The 21,340-nt window shown below is 46.0% G+C and overlaps 1 protein-coding gene across 4 annotated transcripts in view; it reads left to right on the top strand.

Annotated features, from left to right (window-relative positions):
* tbc1d22a (TBC1 domain family, member 22a) overlaps window positions 1–21,340 on the top strand; it is a 132,983-nt gene that overhangs the window by 6,040 nt on the left and 105,603 nt on the right. For all 4 annotated transcript variants that reach the window (XM_072377099.1, XM_072377100.1, XM_072377097.1 and 1 more), the window contains exon 5: window positions 1,551–1,733. In XM_072377099.1, coding sequence (XP_072233200.1) covers window positions 1,551–1,733 — 183 coding nt within the window. The remainder of the gene's footprint in view (window positions 1–1,550; window positions 1,734–21,340) is intronic.

The raw sequence follows: 21,340 nt of genomic DNA, 5'->3' as shown, positions 1-21,340 counted from the left end.
TTTATTTCAGTGCATATTGTGGTTGATAACATGTTTATTGGAGCTGACGGTGAACCTGGAGCTTGCATCCAGCTGCAGTTTTTTGTAGTTATCCCAGGGGTGTTTGCTTCCTCTTATCCTGCTTCCCTCTGCTTTTATATTTAAGCATCAAATGCAGCAGTCTTCATCATTTAGGGCCTGCTCTGAGCAGCTTGTTTTAATCCCAACACGTGTCCCCGTGCTTTCCTTTTCCAGCCTTCCTTTTCCTTTTCTGTCCGGCAGGTCATCGGTCGGTCTGATAGTCTGACCTTTGCTGTGTTTGATGCAGAAAGCACAAACAGCCTGTTGCCTTCAGGCACTTCCTCTCATCAGCTGTGTCAAACCAAACTTTATCTGTTTCTCCTCCCTCATAGATGTGACCGCCAACATTTCCAACTTGCCTTTTTCATTAAATAGCTCATTTAAAAGTGTGGATGTATTGTTAAAACGACACGAAGGGTTCCTCTGAAGAGAGGCCGCGGCCTGCTTCATGACGTTTTTAATTTTTCTAAGTGCAAATAAAGCACTTGGGAACAGATTTGTGGCCTTTTAAAGGCAGAAAATGATATTACAACCGGCAGCCTGCCCGCTCCCCTTAATTACCAGCGAGTGTTTGTGTAATTCTGCAGAAGAAGATGTTTTGTAGTTTTGCTCCTGCTCTCCAAGCTGTTGCCAGCGCCGTTGGCAGAACCCGTAATGGACCTCAGCTGAGTGCTGGGTGACAGAAGGACGTCCCGATCTCACCGGCTTGGTGCTTCCGTGTGTTTTCAGCACATCTGGGGGAACATGTGGCGCTCGGAAGAGTGAATTAATGTGTTTGTCGACCTCTTATAGAGCTCTAACTGAAACAGACGACTGTTCTCCTCCCAGAGGCTCACTGCAAAGCGAGCGATCGGCGGTGGCTGCGTTCACCGCCAGACAAACGTTTGTGGATCCGTCAGAAGCCGAAACTGATCGATTAATATCATAACAAGGAGGTTTATTCCATCCTGGGTCAAGTTATTCTTTATTTTTCACTCATTGTCACTTCTATCGTTATTGTTTTTTTTGTTTTTTTTAAACTCGGAGACATCAGGAGAACGATTTTTAGGATAAAACATGCAAAGACACCCAGAAACAACGAGCTGCAGAGGCTTGGATCTGGTTTGGACCTAAAAAAAGAAGGTTTCTGCATTTAGTCTGATAAATATCAGCCATTGATCCAAAGAAAATGCTGCAGCATCACCTGAAATCCTTCCATTTCCTTCCATTTGTGTGAATGTAACCCGTCTCTCGTCACTGTTTTTTTTTTTTTTTTTTTTTAAACTCGGAGACATCAGGAGAACGATTTTTAGGATAAAACATGCAAAGACACCCAGAAACAACGAGCTGCAGAGGCTTGGATCTGGTTTGGACCTAAAAAAAGAAGGTTTCTGCATTTAGTCTGATAAATATCAGCCATTAATCCACAGAAAAAGCTGCAGCATCATCTGAAATCCTCCCATTTCCTCCCGTTTGTGTGAATGTAACCCGTCTCTCGTCTGTTTGACCAGATGCGGCAGGCGAGCACGCGGCGCTCCACAGACAGCGGTCTCTGCCTCACCGGCCGCCTGTCATCCCGCTCGTGGCTCGCATGGCCGACCAGAACACATCTGGCACACCTGCCATGACCGAGAGGGAAGCGTCCCGTCTGGATAAGTTCAAACAGTTGCTGGCCGGGCCCAACACAGATCTGGGTAAGTTCTCTCTTTTTAAAAGGAGTCGGACCTTCTCCTCTGTTAGTCAGAACAGAACCAACATGTTTTACATTTACAGACAAAGAACACGGCATGAGTTCAATTCAATCCAACTTTATTTATAAAGCGCCAGATTACAACAATTGTCATCTCAAGGCACTTAAGTAATAAAGTCCAATTCAAGCCAATTGGAATTCAATTAATTGTAATCATAATCCAATTAATTCATATGGAGCCAATTCAAAAATAATATCCGAGCTAAGGAAACCAACAGATTGGACCGAAACTTGTCTTCAGTCCAATCTCCCGTCCTGAGCCTGAGGGACTGTGGAAAGGAACGACTCCCTTTAACAGGAAGAAACCTCTGGCAGAACCAGAACCAGGAAGAAACCTCTGACAGAACCAGAACCAGGAAGAAACCTCTGGCAGAACCAGACCCAGGAAGAAACCTCTGGAAGAACCAGGAAGAAACCTCTGGCAGAACCAGAACCAGGAAGGGTGGCCATCCGCCTCGACCAGCTGGGGTTTGAGAAGACAGAAAAGAGGGAAAAGAGGGGGGAAAAACACCATAACACCATTCAAAGGATACCTGCTGGAACAGGGAAACACAAGTTAATAACCACAATAATGTCACAGGGACATAAAATCATTTGAGAAATTAAACAGGGGAAAAAGAGAGCAGAGTGAGGAAAGGTGTGACAGATGAGGTCCCCCAGCAGGCTGGGCCTATAGCAGCAGAACTATGGGATGTTTCAGGCTCACCTGAGCCATCCCTAACTATAAGCTTTATCAGAAAGGAAAGTTTCAGCCTGATCTTAAAAGTGGAAAAGTGTGTCTGCTGTAAATCTAAAGTAAAATCTAACTCCTCATTCAGTCATTGAAGCTTTTCCTAAAGAAAGCGATCAGTTCCAAAGGCTCGGTCTGTATGGATCACAGTTCTGGTCCTTGAACATCATCCCAGCCTGTAAGTGACAGTAAACCTCTTTGTTCTCAGAGCTCTTTCACGTCGGTATTTCCTTGCAGTCTTTTACTTCTCACTCCATCTACCAGCTGTGCTGTGATGTTCACTATCCGGTGGGGGGGGGGGGAGTCATCCAGCCATCTGGACATGCAGATTACAAGAAGGGAAAAACACCAACAACAACAAAAGCAAATGACAGGCCTTTGTTCTGTGACGACGGGCCTTTATTGTTCATCCAACCCCGGAGAGTTGCATACCCCAGTGGCCACAGAGCCCTTGTAGACTTTTCTCTTTCCAGTCGACTTCGCGTCCTTTGAAACTAACTTTTGACAACAGCAAAACGCCGACTTGTTGCATTAATTCCTTTGTGTAAAGTAAGCAGCATCACAGCAGTGTGTTCTGGAGTTATATCTGTCAGGAGGAGCTCTTGAGTTTTAAAGAACCGGGGCCATGTTGCTGCAGCCAACGTGTCCGAACTGCAAGGCTGAAGGGAAGCTAAACACCTGGAAGTAATCTTTAAGTTCATCTTCCTCACAGGCAGACATTTTGGATGGAATGATTAGCTTCAATTAGCTTAAATTAGCTTAAATTAGCTTAAATTAGCTTTAGAAGGATGAGGGAACCTTACAGTCTTTTTATTGACGTTTATACAAAAAGAGATAGTGTACAGAAGCATAAATGGTCAATAATACAAGTATAACCATCACCCCCCCCCTCGGCCCAACAGAGCCCCATCCCTGCAACAATATTACTGTACCATTGACAACTTAACATTGATTGAGTTTGTAAGCAAAAACTCAAAAATACAGATACGAAAATGTAAGTAAATAAATAATAGTTAAAAAAAACAAGTAAATAAAAACAAATAAATAAAAAAATTCAATAAGTAATCAAAAGCGGTCCTTATGGGTTTCAGATTATACACAATACAGGATATAAATATAAGGATATATACATATATATATCACATAAATCACCAATATTAGCGACATCCAATTTCTCTATACAACTTAAAAAAAGCAGACTCAAATTTTTGAATCCATCCTCTTGTAGAATAACGAATCTTTTCTAATACCAAATGGTACCAAAAAGGTCGTTGATCCACATCTTAAAGGTCGGGGGAAGTTTCTCTTTCCACTTAAAAAGCATTAATCGCTATAAGAGATGCAAAAGCCATCTTGCATTATTCCAAATATGGCAGTAATATTCTCAGGAAGTTCAAACTCCCAATGAATCTTTAGTGATGTTAAAGGTTCCAAATTATATGAGTTTAGTAGGTATATGTTCCCAAATGTCATTTAATGAGTAAGTGATTTTGAAATAAAACCACAGAGCTGCAGAAATCTAAAAAAATGAGAATTTGGGATGTTAAATTTAAGCTTTAATTGATCAAAGGATGCAAAGGATGGATTAAGAAGCTTGATGGCAACACATCAGCAAACTTAACACACATAAATATGCCTTTATTTGTGTTTTTTTTAAGGAAAAGTGGCCAACATGAACACAAAACAGTTAATTTTATAGAGAGGAAAAACTCTTTTCTGTGGTCCTGGACCAAGAATGAAGAGACAAAACTAAATCAGTTGCTTAAAACATCCTTAAATCTTTCCCTTAAGAGCTCCTTTAAATGCTCAATGCTGCTGTTTGTTGTGGCCGAGCATCAGAAATAAAACCAAAGGTGTTTCTTGGACGATAACTGAAGAGAAAAGAGTCGCACGGCCGTGAGAAACCGATTGATATGCCAGTGATGAGCGATTGATTTTACAAAATGGAACTTAGTGGTGACGATATTCTCACTCTGCCTTCCTCCTGCTGTGTCTGGGATGAGTGATACAGCAAAAGATATGATAAATACGATGTGATTTACACTGAATTAATCTGTTTGCAAGCTCAGGCCTCATATTTCCTCACATTCAAACCCCACTGAAGACACTGAATGGTAAAACTTTACTTAAATATGATGTAACTGATGTAGGAAAAGAGGACGTTAGCATCAAAGCTGGTTAAAAACCACTCGTTACCTTCCGGTCCTCTTCCCACTGGTGGCTCAGACAGCTTTCTGGGTGTCTGTTTCGACTTGATGGCCTAAACTGTACACTCATGGGATGGATCAGCTGAAAATCTAAGCTGCTTATCACTGAGTCCACCATTTAAAATGAAATTTGATCCAACTTCGGGATCGTTTCATCACCCGGTCCTGCTTTAATAGACTCTATGTCCTGAAAGATCCCGAATCAACACGAGACGGATGATACGATGGGAAGCATCTTATGCTGGGCTCACACCAAACGATTTTCACAGCCCCAGACTAAAAACTGACAGTCTTTAGGACTCTAACTGGAGTTTAAGGTGGTAATCGGTTTAAGGTAGTACCGAGTATCAAAGCATGCCTCGTCTTTCGGTGCCAAGTTTAGGGGATTAATCACCTGATCAAGAACTGATCGCGCTGCCATCGATTGGCTGTATTAACGTCACACTTTGCCACATGCAGGAAAATGTGGTTACGCCCACAGACGGGTTCACATGTATCTGCGTTGGGAACTGTAGGTGCGTCGCCGAACCGGTTAAACAATGCCACCGAGGTCTAAAGTGTGGCTCCATTTCACCAAGATTGATGCCAATAGTGCGCGATGCAACATGTGCCAAAAGTCATCGCTGCTAAGGCCAGCAACACGACTCATTTAATAAATTATTTGACCTGCACAAAATCAGTTTAAGAGCAGAAAGTTGCTCCGTTGTCGGACTGCAGCCATCCTCCTCTCAGCATTCAAGTGTGGACACCACAGAGCCGAGCAGCATAATTCAAAGTCTCCACCTCTGGACTCGGCTTCATCTAAGAGCACCGAGGACGGCGCAGTGTGTTTATAACAGGTAACGTTCAGCGAAATCCGGCAGAAATCTCAATGTTACGGCAACTTAATACGAGGAGAAAGCAGACATGTTGATGTTTCTGAAGGAAAACTGTTCAGTGAAAAGTTTCCTCAGTGTGTCGGATAGAGTTAGACACCAACCTGGAACCAGTTTGCCATTTTTTTTCTGTAAGAAAACTGCTTAGATTAGAAAAATACTGAGCTGACAAATAAAACTGAAGATTTGCTGTTATGTATGTGTGATGTAATTTCCTTTTTGTTAGAAGTGATATTAAAAAATTGGTATCGTGAAAAGTATCGTTCAGGGACCGGCATCGTGAAAAAGTATCGTTCAGGGACCGGCATCGTGAAAAAGTATCGTTCGGGGACCGGCATCGTGAAAAAGTATCGTTCGGGGACCGGCATCGTGAAAAAGTATCGTTCGGGGACCGGCATCGTGAAAAAGTATCGTTCGGGGACCGGCATCGTGAAAAAGTATCGTTCGGGGACCGGCATCGTGAAAAAGTATCGTTCGGGGACCGGCATCGTGAAAAAGTATCGTTCGGGGACCGGCATCGTGGAAAAGTATCGTTCGGGGACCGGCATCGTGGAAAAGTATCGTTCGGGGACCGGCATCGTGGAAAAGTATCGTTCGGGGACCGGCATCGTGGAAAAGTATCGTTCGGGGACCGGCATCGTGAAAAAGTATCGTTCGGGGACCGGCATCGTGAAAAAGTATCGTTCGGGGACCGGCATCGTGAAAAAGTATCGTTCGGGGACCGGCATCGTGGAAAAGTATCGTTCGGGGACCGGCATCGTGAAAAAGTATCGTTCGGGGACCGGCATCGTGAAAAAGTATCGTTCGGGGACCGGCATCGTGAAAAAGTATCGTTCGGGGACCGGCATCGTGAAAAAGTATCGTTCGGGGACCGGCATCGTGAAAAAGTATCGTTCGGGGACCGGCATCGTGAAAAAGTATCGTTCGGGGACCGGCATCGTGAAAAAGTATCGTTCGGGGACCGGCATCGTGAAAAAGTATCGTTCGGGGACCGGCATCGTGAAAAAGTATCGTTCGGGGACCGGCATCGTGAAAAAGTATCGTTCGGGGACCGGCATCGTGAAAAAGTATCGTTCGGGGACCGGCATCGTGAAAAAGTATCGTTCGGGGACCGGCATCGTGAAAAAGTATCGTTCAGGGACCGGCATCGAAGTGAAGGTATCGGTACTGGTACCGGTATCAAAAAAGTTTGATTGACACCCAGCCCCAGTTAAAGAAGCTAAACTGTTGATGCTAAGTGCAAGGAGCCGGTCTCTGTGGAAACAGTTCGACTAATTTAAGCATTTTAAGGGATTCTGTGCAGCGCCCTGAGGTGAATCCCTCAGTTCAGGAGTAATTAAGCCTCAAGTCTCACAGTTGACGATGAAATTTAAAGGGTTTTGTGCACTTTTATCCAAAAAAACCTGCGGCATCAACAGTCGTGACTGATAACTATGCAGTAAAAGTCTGAAAGTTTGTGTGCTGCTGCTGGCTTTGTGGTTCGCACACAGACTGAGGGGATTAGTTAAGATCCTTGGATGTAAACGCTGGATTTGATTAAAATTGAATGGCCTTTGTCTTCACTGGCTCCCAAGTCCTCAGTGTTAGTCAACAGTGGCTGCGGCCGGCTCGAGCCGAGGGTATCTTGTACATCAGCTGAGTGTCTGGAGATGTCAGCCCCCATTAAGATCTGCCAGGCGTCACATGCTGACTGTCTAAATTTAGTTTAGTCTCTGTGCCATGATTAGATAGGCGAGCCACGCTGCCGGCTGCTGGCAGCATGAAAGATGAACTTCATTCATGGGACATAATTAAGTGAAGGATTGGAGGGGGGGTGCAGAGAGGTGATCGGGGAGGGGAGAAGGATGGGGCAGATAAGATAAGATGAAACTTTAATGATCCCCGTGGGGAAACTGGGTCACAGCAGCATCAAAGAATGGGACACAAATGAGAATCCAAAAGGTCAGAAGGATGAAAATTGTGAACCTTGAAAGGAATTTTAAACATTGTGTTTGTTTTAGGAGAATTTCACCGAACAGATCAATGGTTTTCATTTCAAAGTGATCGATGGGGCAGATTCTGTCGCTGCTCTCTGATCGTGACACAGTTCCACTGCCACCATTCATACACCCGTGACAACGGTCCAGCTCGGCGGGGACGGCGCCCCCTTGTGTAAACCTTTAATGTGACAGACTGCCCTTGAGCTCTAACGACCGGCATGATCCATTAGCTGGAAATGAATTGCACAGACAGCCATGTTTTTGGGCCAAGCCCCTTGTTCGTCTCCTTCTTCCTGGGCTCTAACTTGACTGTCGGTTCTCCCGTCTCCTCCTCGCCGTCGAGCCTTGCGACAGGCTGTGACGGGTGTCTGTTTAGCATGTAAGGTCGTTGAGAAGGTGATGACCTTCACGTGCGTGAGAGGAGGGTGATTGATGTCCGGCTGATCTTGCCTAATTATTCCTGATGTCCTGAGGCGAGCGTGTCTGTTGAATGAACCGCGACACGCCGCCCACTGTGAGCTCAGTCAGTCGGAGGACACTTCAGCAGGAAAACTGGGGGGAAATGAAGCTTTAACTGTTAGCTTTATCGCGTACAATCATTGCAGCGTTTTATTCCACCTGCCCTGGAAACCCTGCCTGTGCTCGGCTGTTCCTCCCTGCAGGTTAAGCTAAGTTTTGGTATTTTTTTGTGTTACTCTGCGTCCGGCAGCCTGCTCAGGTGTGACAGGATCCAGGCCCGTACGCCCCTGAACAGGGTAGAACAGGGTAGAACAGGGTAAAACAGGGTAAAACAGGGTGAAACAGGATAAAACAGGATAAAACAGGATAAAATGGGATAAAACAGGGTAAAACAGGGTGAAACAGGATAAAACAGGATAAAATGGGATAAAACAGGGTAAAACAGAGTAAAACAGGATAAAATAGGATAAAACAGGGTGAAACAGGTTTTCTGGGGTCTAAGAAGGGTCTCTTTTCATTGCTTATGAGTAGAAGTTGTACTTATATGCACCGTATGCTGTGCAGGATGCTCTGAGATAGTTTTTGTGTTACTCTGCGTCCGGCAGCCTGCTCAGGTGTGACAGGATCCAGGCCCGTACGTCCCTGAACGGGGTAGAACAGGGTAGAACAGGGTAAAACAAGGTAGAAAGGGACAAAACAGGACAAAACAGGCTAAAACTGGGTAAAACTGGGTAAAACAGGATAAAACAGGCTAAAACAGGACATAACAGGATAAAGCAGGACAAAACAGTGTAAAGCAGGCTAAAACAGGGTAAAGCGGGCTAAAACAGGCTAAAACGGGCTAAAACAGGGTAAAACGGGATAAAACGGGACAAAACAGGGTAAAACAGGGTAAAGCAGGGTAAAACAGGGTGAAACAGGATAAAACGGGGTGAAACAGGATAAAATGGGGTAAAACAGGATAAAATGGGGTAAAACAGGGTAAAGCAGGGTAAAACAGGGTAAAACGGGCTAAAACTGGGTAAAACTGGGTAAAACTGGGTAAAACAGGGTTTCTGAGGTCTCTTTTCATTGCTTATGAGTAGAAGTTGTACTTATATGCACCATATGCTGTGCAGGATGCTCTGAGATGTGTTTTTGTATTTTTTGTGTTACTCTGCGTCCGGCAGCCTGCTCAGGTGTGACAGGATCCAGGCCCGTACTCCCCTGAACGGGGTAAAACGGGCTAAAACAGGATAAGACAGGGTAAAACAGGATGAAACAGGGTGAAACAGGGTGAAACAGGGTAAAACTGGATGAAACAGGGTAAAACAGGGTAAAACAGGGTAAAACGGGCTAAAACGGGTAAAACAGGGTAAAACAGGGTAAACAGGCTAAAACAGGCTAAAACAGGGTGAAACAGGATAAAATGGGGTGAAACAGGATAAAATGGGGTAAAACAGGGTAAAACAGGGTTTCTGAGGTCTCTTTTCATTGCTTATGAGTAGAAGTTGTACTTACATGCACCATATGCTGTGCAGGATGCTCTGAGATGTGTTTGTGTCGGTCATAATGTTTCCTCCCTCCCAGAGTGTGTCCTCGGTGTAGTATACTCTCTGTAAGCCAGGCTTCGAGCCAGATTTTAGGGACTTTATGTATATTATTTTGTCTTTAATGAGTTTTATGGCATCTGATATGAAGCAGGTCTCGCTGGGCGGCAGAAATGCTTCTGTTGCTATGGCGATGATCCTTTCTTGGCAGTTTATCCTTACTCTCTTTCACTCTCTTTGCCCTTTTCATCAGTTCTTACTTAACTTTTTTTTTTTTTATTTCTACATCCTTCCACTTCGCTCGTAATGCGTTCGCCTCACACGTGCACTCTCACACGTGCACTCTCACACGTGCACTCCCACACATGTTCACAACGCATCTGTCCGAATGTAAATAGCACACGGGAGCATAAAGAAGAGGCTGTTTGCCAACAAGTGGAAGAGAAAACCGAAGGAAAAGCAGCTCATCCGGATGGGAATCGGCCCTCCTGTCTTTGCCGTGCTGCCTGTCAGTGTGTCTGTAGCCTCTGTTGGGGGTGCTGCAGCTCTTTGTTCACAGCCAGCTCCTCCATCACCACCTCCACCCTCACTGCCGCAGCCCCGCTCAGGAGGCCCTCCACTTTCTGCCACGGTTAGCTTGCTCCACACGCCGCAGCGCTCCGATCTGCAATCCTGTTTCACAGCAGTCACCACATGATAGGCTTACCATCAGCGCTGTTTGCGGAGTTAATAGACGCCATCAAAGTGTGAAGTGGAGATGTAATTCAATTTAACTCCGTCCTAATGGCTCGCCTTAAAGCACCGCTCGTGTGTGGCATCGACTTGGGGAGCGTGGGGAGATAATGCAGCATTAGATTGTCTGAGAAGGTAGACCAGCAGGTTTCTATGTGAGTCAGTAGGACACGAGCAGAGTTTATTTGATAAATGCCACAGAGAAGTGAGACAAAATGCGTCTATTCTTAGAAAGTGGAAGCTGGTGTTGCAGTTGTTTATCATCTCCCGGTTTAGTTTTATGTTGCACGCTTTGCAGTAACCACGCCAACCGTCAGGGCGCATAAATATCGCCTCCTAGCTCGTCCCGAGGCGTAACACCCGACTTAATAAGGTTGGTCCAACCACCAGCTGTCTCCTGTGCCTTCCAGATTGTCTGGCTCGGTTTATTCATATGTTGCAGCATGTGGTCTTTCTTGAAAATGTTCCCTGGTTTCTTATTTAATCAGCTTGACTGAACCGTGTTCAGCTGTTCTTCTGCTGGTCACTGTGACGTCCTGCTTTAATCCCTCAGTTTATCATCAGAATTCAGGGGTTTTCTAACTCAAATGGCAGCTTGATTGGGCCGAGCCTCAGTTTTATGACTTAATTGGTTTTTGTTGATTCATTATTTATTAATTTTTTTGTTTGTTTCGCTCAGACTAAATTCATAAAGTAGTTTAATTAAGTTTCAGCTTTATTCTAAAGTATTATGATGAAGAGTTGATAGCTGTGGAGCCGTTATTATTGATGAGTGATTAATTTTCAGGCTCCATAGTGTGTGGGACAGAGTGATGGAGGCTGCATTAAAGCAGCCATGTTCAGCCCTCAGTTTGTCCCTTTAAGGCTCTCCTTCAGCAGATAGAAGTTCAGCTGGATCAGAACCAGCTGACGGGCTCGGCCATGTTTCAGCTCTGAGAAACTCTGGTGCTGCTCAGCAGGATGTTTGGATCATTATCTTGTTGCAGGATGAAGCTTTGGAGGCATTTACTGGAACTGGAGCAGATCAGATGTTTCTGTCCAGCTCAGAGTTGATGGAGCAGCTCCATCATCAGTGAAGATAAGTGAGCAGAACCTGTGGCAGCAGAACCTGTGGCAGCCAGAACCTGTGGCAGCAGAACCTGTGGCAGCAGAACCTGTGGCAGCCAGAACCTGTGGCAGCAGAACCTGTGGCAGCAGAACCTGTGGCAGCCAGAACCTGTGGCAGCAGAACCTGTGGCAGCCAGAACCTGTGGCAGCAGAACCTGTGGCAGCCAGAACATGTGGCAGCAGAACCTGTGGCAGCCAGAACCTGTGGCAGCAGAACCTGTGGCAGCCAGAACCTGTGGCAGCAGAACCTGTGGCAGCAGAACCTGTGGCAGCCAGAACCTGTGGCAGCCAGAACCTGTGGCAGCCAGAACCTGTGGCAGCCAGAACCCGTGGCAGCCAGAACCCGCGGCAGCCAGAACCTGCGGCAGCAGAACCTGTGGCAGCCAGAACCTGCGGCAGCCAGAACCTGTGGCAGCCGAACCTGCGGCAGCCAGAACCTGCGGCAGCCAGAACCTGTGGCAGCCAGAACCTGTGGCAGCCAGAACCTGTGGCAGCAGAACCTGTGGCAGCCAGAACCTGTGGCAGCCAGAACCTGTGGCAGCAGAACCTGTGGCAGCAGAACCTGTGGCAGCCAGAACCTGTGGCAGCAGAACCTGTGGCAGCAGAACCTGTGGCAGCCAGAACCTGTGGTAGCCAGAACCTGTGGCGCCAGAACCTGTGGCAGCAGAACCTGTGGCAGCAGAACCTGTGGCAGCAGAACCTGTGGCAGCCAGAACCTGTGGCAGCCAGAACCTGTGGCAGCCAGAACCTGTGGCAGCCAGGACCTGTGGCAGCCAGAACCTGTGGCAGCCAGAACCTGTGGCAGCCAGAACCTGTGGCAGCCAGAACCTGTGGCAGCCAGAACCTGTGGCGCCAGAACCTGTGGCGCCAGAACCTGTGGCGCCAGAACCTGCGGCAGCCAGAACCTGTGGCAGCAGAACCTGTGGCAGCAGAACCTGTGGCAGCCAGAACCTGTGGCAGCAGAACCTGTGGCAGCAGAACCTGTGGCAGCAGAACCTGTGGCAGCCAGAACCTGTGGCAGGCAGAACCTGTGGCAGCAGAACCTGTGGCAGCAGAACCTGTGGCAGCAGAACCTGTGGCAGCCAGACATGCCCCCCCCCCCCCCCCCCCCCACCGTGGATCTTGGTTCCTGTTGGTCTCCACACTTTCTTCCTGCCATCACTCTGATGCAGGTTCATCTGGGTCCGGTCTGTCCAGAACACCTTTTCCCAGAACTCTGCAGCTCCTTTAAGGACTTTTTGGCAAACTGTGACGTGTCCATCCTGTTTCTGTGGCTAACTAGGGGTTAGCATGTAGCAGTGGCTAACTAGCGGTTAGCATGTAGCAGTGTAGCCTCTGTGCTTCTGCTCATGAAGTCTTCTGTGGACAGTCGTCTCTGACAGAGACACACCTGCCTCCTGGAGATGGTTCTGATCCGTTGGACGGGCCTTTGAGGATGTTTCTTTCCCACAGTGAGGATTCTTCTGTCCTCCTCGGCCTACCAGAGCATTCTTTCTTCTTCATGATCTTCCAGACAGCTGATGCTGGTGATCTTGAGGTTTGACTCATGTCTCTGATGGTTTCTTCAGGTTTTCCAGCTTCTCTCCTCATGTTGAACAGCTTCAGACTCTCATCCCTGCACTGATGAAGCAGAGAAACACACCTGGAAGCCTCCTGGCCCACATCCCAGGGATAAAAAGGGTTCGATCAGGACCAACATAACAAACTGCATGTTGTAGAAGTGTAAAGATGAACTGATTCGGTATTTAAAACCCAGCTGGAAATGAAACGTCAGATGAAACGTAAGTGTGAGTGAGCAGATTGAAAGTTTTGCACAGAGAGGTTTTTATGCTGCACTAATAGAGCTAATAACTGGGCTTTATCCATAAGACGGGGCTTAATGTGCAGCTGAGCTAACACAGCGAGCACAAACAAGAACTCCAAGCACACATCCGATAAAGATTTAAACATTTACAATTGAGTGCAATAAAACTAATGCAACTTTCCTTCTGCTTAATGAGTACATTCTGTGATTTATACTCTGTTTGTGTTGGCTGCAAACTCTCGATTATGTTCTGTCACAGCAAAATTGAAAGTTTCCACAACTTTAAACCTATAAATATGCAAATCCTGCTTTTAAGGGGGCACTAACGTGGTCCCGCCTGCGCACTCCTCTGTGCTCAGGGCCTCTTTCGCAGCCATCTGGGCCATCCATCAGGCCTCCTGGGCAGGTACAATCCAGGGAGGGAGTATCTTTTTACAGCAGTGCCATTAGTTTACGAGCCGGCTTCTCCCCGGTGCTATCGCTTTGTCCTTTTAGACGAGTCGCTCCATCCAGGACCCGCACAAAGCTTTCAAGGTTTATTGGAGGGGAGATTCACTTTTTAATGCACTGCGTGATAAAGGTGTCTGACCTCGGTGTCAAAATGGCTTCGGATGGCACTCGAAAAGTTCAGATTACGTTTAAAGACTCCTGATGTGCAATGCAAACCAGTCCTAAGTGTGTGTGGTTTTCTCAGGCGTTAACGGGCGTGTTGTTGCGCGCCGCGTGGCGTTTTGCCCCAGTGGTCGCGCTCCGTCTGAATGATGCTTGAATAGTGCATGGCTCCGGCTTGCCAGCCGTCTTCCCTCGTGCTCCCTTCAGCGCCCTGCTCAGCCAGCACTGACTGACAGCACTTCCTCCCTTTGGCTGTCTTCTCTCCTTCTCACTGGCCTTCACAGAACCGTGCACACCAGCGGGCCGGCTGACTGACAGGCCGGTGGACGGGGAGACGCACACTTATTCACAGAAACACACCTGCATTTGATTTTATTCATATCGCTTCTGGAAGTCAGAGGCCTCACTGGGCCAGTTAACCTCCACCCACATGCAGACACTATAGGCTTGTCTTTTGTGCAGAATTAAAACCTTAATTCGATACCTTAAAGCAGGTGTCGGGAACCTAGTAATAGTAATAATAGTAATAGTAATAAAGAAATAATAATCATGATGATGCATGTCATTTAGAGGGTCTTTCTCAGGTAAAACATTCCCCTAAAAATGTTAAAAACATGATGAAACAGCAATAAAGTGCAGCAGCGAGGTCATTCCAGGATTAAAGGGGGTATTTTAAGGGGTTTTAAGGTTGTGAGGGGAAAGAATCTGAATGTTTTATACCCTAGCTCAGGGGTCAGGAACCTATGGCTCGCGAGCCAGGTGTGGCTCTTTTGATGATTGCATCACAGATAAAACAAAATATTCTCACTTGTTTTAATCCATCCATCGATTTTTCATGTCCTGTTCAGGGCTGCAGGAGCAACTGTCCATTATTTTAATTGGATGATGCTGGACTACGTTGGCAGCGTAAAACAGGTAAACGCCCCCTTTTGAATCAGTCTGCTCGGTCATTAGCTCAAAGCTAACCCTTCGACGGAGAAAAAAAGATGACGAGTATCGTACATTTCAGGCCGAATGGACTGAAGAATTCGCCTTTGTGGAGAGAGCAAATTCTGCGGTGTGTCTAATTTGCAAAGACAAAATTACATCGATGAAACGGTCGAACGTAAAGCGGCACTTCGACACGCGCCATGCTACCTTTGCATCAAAATACCCGGCAGGAGGCAGCAGAAAGAAAGCGTGCCGAGAGCTACTGAGCTACTAAAATATATTATATGGCTCTCATTGAAATAAATTTCCATTTTTTTTGCTTTCATGGCTCTCTTAGTCAAAAAGGTTCCAGACCCCTGCCTTAAAGGTTTGAGCTTCCCTCTGGTCTCCTCTGAGTTTTGGTGCTCAACCACAGTGACTGAATCAGACGAGACGCAGCACTGCTGGTTGTTCTTTAACCTTCTGAAACCCCACCTCCTTCAGGGCTGGAACCAGTGCTTTGGTTGTTTGAAACGGACCTTCATCTGGTCTGGTTCTCCTTCGCTCTGCACCTTTTAAAGCGGACGACGTCAGGCAGTTACAACCAAACCAAATAACGGCGTGAGGCTCCTCGGCGTTCCCCACCCAATCCAACCGAGTCCCTCCTGGAGTGAAAACGCTCCAGGTTTCGGTTCTGAACCAGTCGCAGACCTGCTGTGGTGGAAAAGACCCCCTTACATGTGGCATCTTTTTCATCTGTTCGCCTTAAAAACAGGAATTCTGTTGAGTTTCCACCTTAATTCAGCAACTTTCCCTTGAAGCTGGAATCACATTTCCAGGCCTTAAAGACCCTCCTGTGTGGTAATGATAGAGAAATAAAAGAAAAGGTTCCTGATTACTTTTTAAAAAGCTGCTTTACTCATCTGATCTTCTTGAAGGCTCAGGTCTTTCTCAGAAAATGAGAAAACGCTTGTTTACCTCTTCAGTTTCAGGTTGAACGAACACCTTTTAAAGGTTGTTGTTGCTTAGAAAAAGGAGACAGAGTAAAACCAGACGTTTGGCATTGCTTCACTTTATATTCTCCTCCGATTTCTTCTTCTGTTCCAGTCACAGTCACCGCAGCAGGCCTGAAAACATGGTCGGGCAGCTTGAATTTGAGCGAGAAGTTTCCTGAAAATGTGCTCTGTGCCGAGCTGTTTAAGTATTGGTCCTGTGACCCACATGCAAGTGGTTCAAATCCCTGTTGTAGGCTCTGAGAATCTGGGCCAGAGAGGTGAATAAGTCCGTCTCCACTCCTTTTTCCTTCTGCAGCTACAGTTTAGGTGGCCTTTATCGAGGCATCCAACCCCATCTGCTTCACTGGAGCTGCTTTTGGCAAAAGCTCAGGACTGACTGCACTGGGAGACTCCATGTTGTGTTCATTTGATGTGACCTTTACCTCCTTTTCCCTTTCTAGCTCCTCTCAGGGCGCTCTCATGTAATGCATTTAGTCATCTTGGCTGGTTAACTTTATTTTAATGAACACAAACATGAATAGTTAGGTTTTTGCCCTCTGAATCTTTCAAGTGTCATTGAGCGTTGGTTCCACGGAGGGTCCCAGATCAGAGCAGCTGTTGTGGGTGTTCTACATAAGGTACACGGTGTCCTGACCACCCCCTGTGGTCCCCAGCTTAACTCCAGCCAAGACAAAGTGCACCCCTGTAAGTTCATGCATAATGGAGTACAGTCGGGGAGAACAGGCCAGCAGCAGTTGCCCTTGAGTTGCAGTTGTTACAGGTGTTTTTCACGCCAGCGAGGAATATATTTGGCTCCAGGACTGAGTCTTCCTCTCCAGACGAATCCCCCCGAGGCCCGAGTCTGGCAGCATGATAAACACCCCCAACACTGATCATACTCATTTCCAAAGAAAGTATATAGTAATGGGATTCTTTACCAGCCCCCACTGGGACCGTCCTTTCAGCTCGCACTTTTCTACATGTGCTTTGGAATAATTGCCTTTGTGGTGAATCATCGAGTGTAAATTGAGTTTTGGCTTTAATGGCTTCGCCTGCATCCTCACAGTTTCAGTTACGATGCTGAAAAATGGCGTTTTTCAGCTCACCGAAACTGACAGGAACGCCGCGGCCTCACCTCGAAGTTCCCGCCGAGCAAAGACGACACAAAGTGCCTTTAATTTATTCGCTGGCGCTCGGCCGTCTCATTGGAGGTCGCCCCGGAGAGTCGGGCGTGTTTTTCTGGGGGATGGAGAAACCTCGCTCTAATGAAACGACATCTGCAATTTGGCGATGCTCGTGTCGCCCTCTCAGACGGCGCCGGCTGTGGGGAACGGATCGTTATTCCTCAGGAAGATGAGTGAGGCTGTGCAGCGAGCATTTAGGAAGCAGGAGTGTGGACATATTTCCAAAAAGAATACATTTGCATCACCTCAGAGTCAGTCTCAGCCATGAATACTGGATTAAATCCCATATCTCACAGAAACCTTTGAGCTCAGGACGAATTAGAAGATTCCTCCTTGGATCTGCAGGATCTGCAGTGTGCTGCATCCACAGCCTCAGCAGGCAAACTGTGGGTCTTCAGCTCTCATGTTGGGGCAACTCCTGCTGAGCGTTTGGAAGACAGCGATTTGCAGGAGTAGAAGTATGATTTATAGCTCCAAGGGCCACATGGCGCGGGTAAATATTTGCCCCTTTGCCTTGTCTGCAGGCACCGAGCCTTTATCCCTCGAGCTGTTTCTGCAGAAGTTTGACCAAAAGATGTGTCACTTTCTGGAAATCACTGCAGAATGTAAAGAGCGTTGGCCCTTCACCCCTCCCCCCCCCCCACACCTCCTATGGTAAGATTAATACCAGGAAGGTGAAATGTAACGTTGTTTAATTAAGCCCGAGCCACCAAGATTCATGGACTAATTTCTTTGTCTGACAGTGCAAATGAAGGTTCAAAGGGTGCAAGGCAAGAGAGGAGACATCCTTGACTGGCTGTTAGGAGAATAATAAATGTGGGCGTACATATGGGATAACGGTTTCACCCTTAAGGACCTCTATAAATGGCTCCTACATAACGTCACTGCAGTTAAATGAAGAGTAACTGTTGCTGGAAGCTGGCTGGTGTTGAATTCAGATGCAAGAGAAACACTCGTGCTGGTGCTTCCTTGCAGGGAATTGTTTGAAATTGGCACCAAAAAAAGTCCTTTGACCAGTCAAACTGACAGTAAATTATTGGATTTCTTCCCAGGACTAAACAAACAGCTGCAGCCCGAATCGATCTCAGCCCTGCTGGTGTCATTATTGTGTTACGCCAGGCTCGTAACATCAGGTGTGACATCATCAGTTAAGGCGACTTGTTAAGCATCGGCTTCTTTAAAAAGTTCCTGCGCTCTGATGTGAGAAATGCAGCTTCTCCTCCTCCTGTTTCGCTCCGCCATGTTTCTACAAACCCTCTCAGATGTGCTTAGAAGGAGAGGCTGAGCTCTGCCCTCATGGCTAAATGAGACCAGCTCAGCACAGGCAGGAGAACGTTAAGGTGAACGTTATGGCTGAATGTGCCACTGGATCAGATTAAATTCTCTGGCTCGATCTTTGTCTATTGAAATAGAAATAAAATAGAAATTAAAATAGAGAGTGAGCTCTACCCTCATGGCTAAATGTCACTCAGTCTGGTTACATGAGCGCCATCGGATCGGATTAATGGCTAAATTACAATAAAACAATCAGAGTTAATAAGAGTTAACTGGAAATAAGAGACAATAAGAGTTATTATATAGTAGACTAAGGCTGAGCAATTTTATCGATACCGCGATATATATCGATATTTTGGTTCCCGATAAAGTATTGTTTTTTTTTTTTTTAGCAAACTTTATTGAAAAATCAGATGTTACAATTGGTGAAAACACAGAACATTAACATGATACAAAACAATGCCGGGGGGGGGTCAGATTATACAAAACAGTGATAAATTACTTCATAAAAATGTTATATAAAGTGCATAGCTCAGTGGTTTTGATGGTTTATAGAATGTAGGATTGTTGTAATTTATTGTTTGAGCTCCTTCTCAAAAATGAGACCAGCTCAGCACAGGCAGGAGAACGTTAAGGTGAACGTTATGGCTGAATGTGCCACTGGATCAGATTAAATTCTCTGGCTCCATCTTTGTCTATTGAAATAAAATAGAAATTAAAATAGAGAGTGAGCTCTGCCCTCATGGCTAAATGTCACTCAGTCTGGTTACATGAGCGCCATCGGATCGGATTAATGGCTAAATTACAATAAGACAATAAGAGTTAATAAGAGTTAACTGGAAATAAGAGACAATAAGAGTTATTCGGTTCATGCAGACGAGGGCTGAACAATTTTATCGATACCGCGATATATATCGATATTTTGGTTCCTGATAAAGTATAAAGTTTTTTTTTTATTTTTTTTTTTTTAGCAAACTTTATTGAAAAGTCAGATGTTACAATTGGTGAAAACACAGAACATTAACATGATACAAAACGATGCCGAGGGGGGGTCAGATTATACAAAACAGTGATAAATTACTTCATAAAAATGTTATATAAAGTGCATAGTTCAGTGGTTTTGATGGTTTATAGAATGTAGGATTGTTGTAATTTATTGTTTGAGCTCCTTCTCAAAAATTGAAAAAGACATTTTGTGATTAGAGTTTTTGGATTTGTGTTTATGGTATTTAGCAAGTAAAACAAGCAGGTTGATGATGTAATATTCACAACATAAACAGGAGTCTGAAGACACGTTTGTTTGTTTCCGTTCGTCTGGCGGTGTTTTCCTTCCAGTTCAAAGGTCGGCCCACCGTCCAATCAGCAACTATTCATGTCAAATCCCACTGTCCCTTTAAAATCTTTCAGATAATGATCTGTATTAAATCAAATCGAATCGTTGGCTGAATGCAGTGTATCGTATCGTGAGATTAGTGTATCGCTACAGCTCTAATGTGGACGCCTTAATCTGACAGAAGATCGGATCGGATCGAATTAAGACCTGAGATAACTCGATCCAAACCCACTGAACGTGCCTGTAGACGACAGTGGATCGGATCGAGCGTTCTGAGCATGGAAGTGGAAGGAGACGATATTCCTGTTGTTGTCAGAAAGAAAGAAACAAGGCGATGGAGAATGCATCGTTGTGCATCGTCTGTGCCATAACCAGCTCATCACAGATGGAGAGGGACGCAGCTTCATCTCGCTCTGCGTTCGCCATCTTTCTGAATGCCTGAGTTTGTTGCTGTTGGCGGTGAAGACGCCAACAGGAAGTGGCTCTATTAGCGATAGCTGAAATGGGGACAGCGCCACCTATGGTACCGGGGTATGACATGCTTTGTGCCAGTGATTCCATTCATTCACCGCCATATATCCAAGGATAATTACCCTCAGATAAGGAGCAGAACCCAACTGTAGCTGTAATCCAGTTAATCTCATCATAAACCCACTGACTGAACCATCCAGAACCATCCAGAAGGTCCTTTAAGCTTCGCTGTTGATGTTTTCAGTGCAACGAAGCCACGCTCGGTTTTTAAAAGAGCCAAAAGTCCATCATGTCAAAATCCCAGATAATTTGGACCAAGGCGGCGCTGATTTGTAGTTATAAGACGTATTTTCCCCATATGCAGGATGGCTGTTAACGTCTGGTCCGTCCTCGCTGATCTGGTCGACCCCGTAGACGCGTGTTTATGAGAGTAGAAACTCAAATGCTCACCTCACACTTCCATATGTTGCCTCTCTGTCGTTGCTCCAATGGAACGACGCCAGAAATCCAACGAGGAGCCCAAAAAAAACAGCTTTTATGGTTTGAGTTTTTCTGACTCTTGTTTTTTTTTTTTAAAATGCAGCTTGATAGCTTTGGGCTAATCGAAGCCTCCCCATATTCTGGAGCTCCGACTTCTCTGAGCCAACGCTGTGCACTCGATCACTTTATCGAATTTCTATAGAATTAAAGTCACCGGGGACGAGGTGGGGGAGAAATTTCAAGTGGAAGATGCGCAGGAGCTCTGGTGAATAAATAGGTGGCTCTCATCAGCTGAACAAGCTCTAATGCGTTTCACTCAATTTAGCCAATGGACTTAGCCCATTGCTGCTTCCTATCCTGCGATCTGTCACTGGCTCCGCATCGCATTTGCCTTGAAGAACAGGCGAGTCGGAGTCATTTGGCAGCTCTAATCAATACTGTTCACGCCGTGCGAAGGCCTTATCAATTTCCAGCCAGTGCCTTGAATAAGGGTTGAAGGAATTTGGCTTTTTCATTAGATACATTTGTTTTTTCGCCCCCTCTTCTTCTCTTTTTTTTAAACCCTGAAAGGTATGTTAAGGAAGTGCCATTTCATTTGCAGGGAAATCAATTCCCCCCTTTTCTTTCACTCCTGGAACGGCAGCAGTGCAATTACAGCTGAAGAGGGTTCCTCTGCTTTCTTTATGTTTGTCTCTGCCGTGGCAGCTCGTCTGGTTGAATGCTAATGTCCACGTAGGCCTGGGGGGGGGTGAGGACCGGGCCGGGGGGGGAGGAGGAGGACCACCACCAATCTGTGAATAATGGATGAGTCAATGTTGGCGAGGACTCATCCAGGAACCTCCTGTTCTCAAGAAACGCTGCAAAAATGCA

The sequence above is a fragment of the Leuresthes tenuis genome, unplaced genomic scaffold (genome assembly GCF_036924035.1).
Source record: "Leuresthes tenuis unplaced genomic scaffold, fLeuTen1.0.hap1 SCAF_23, whole genome shotgun sequence".
NCBI classification, from domain to species: Eukaryota; Metazoa; Chordata; class Actinopteri; order Atheriniformes; family Atherinopsidae; genus Leuresthes; species Leuresthes tenuis.
Note: the sequence above shows the minus strand (reverse complement) of the source record. Positions and strands in the feature narration are given on the sequence as shown.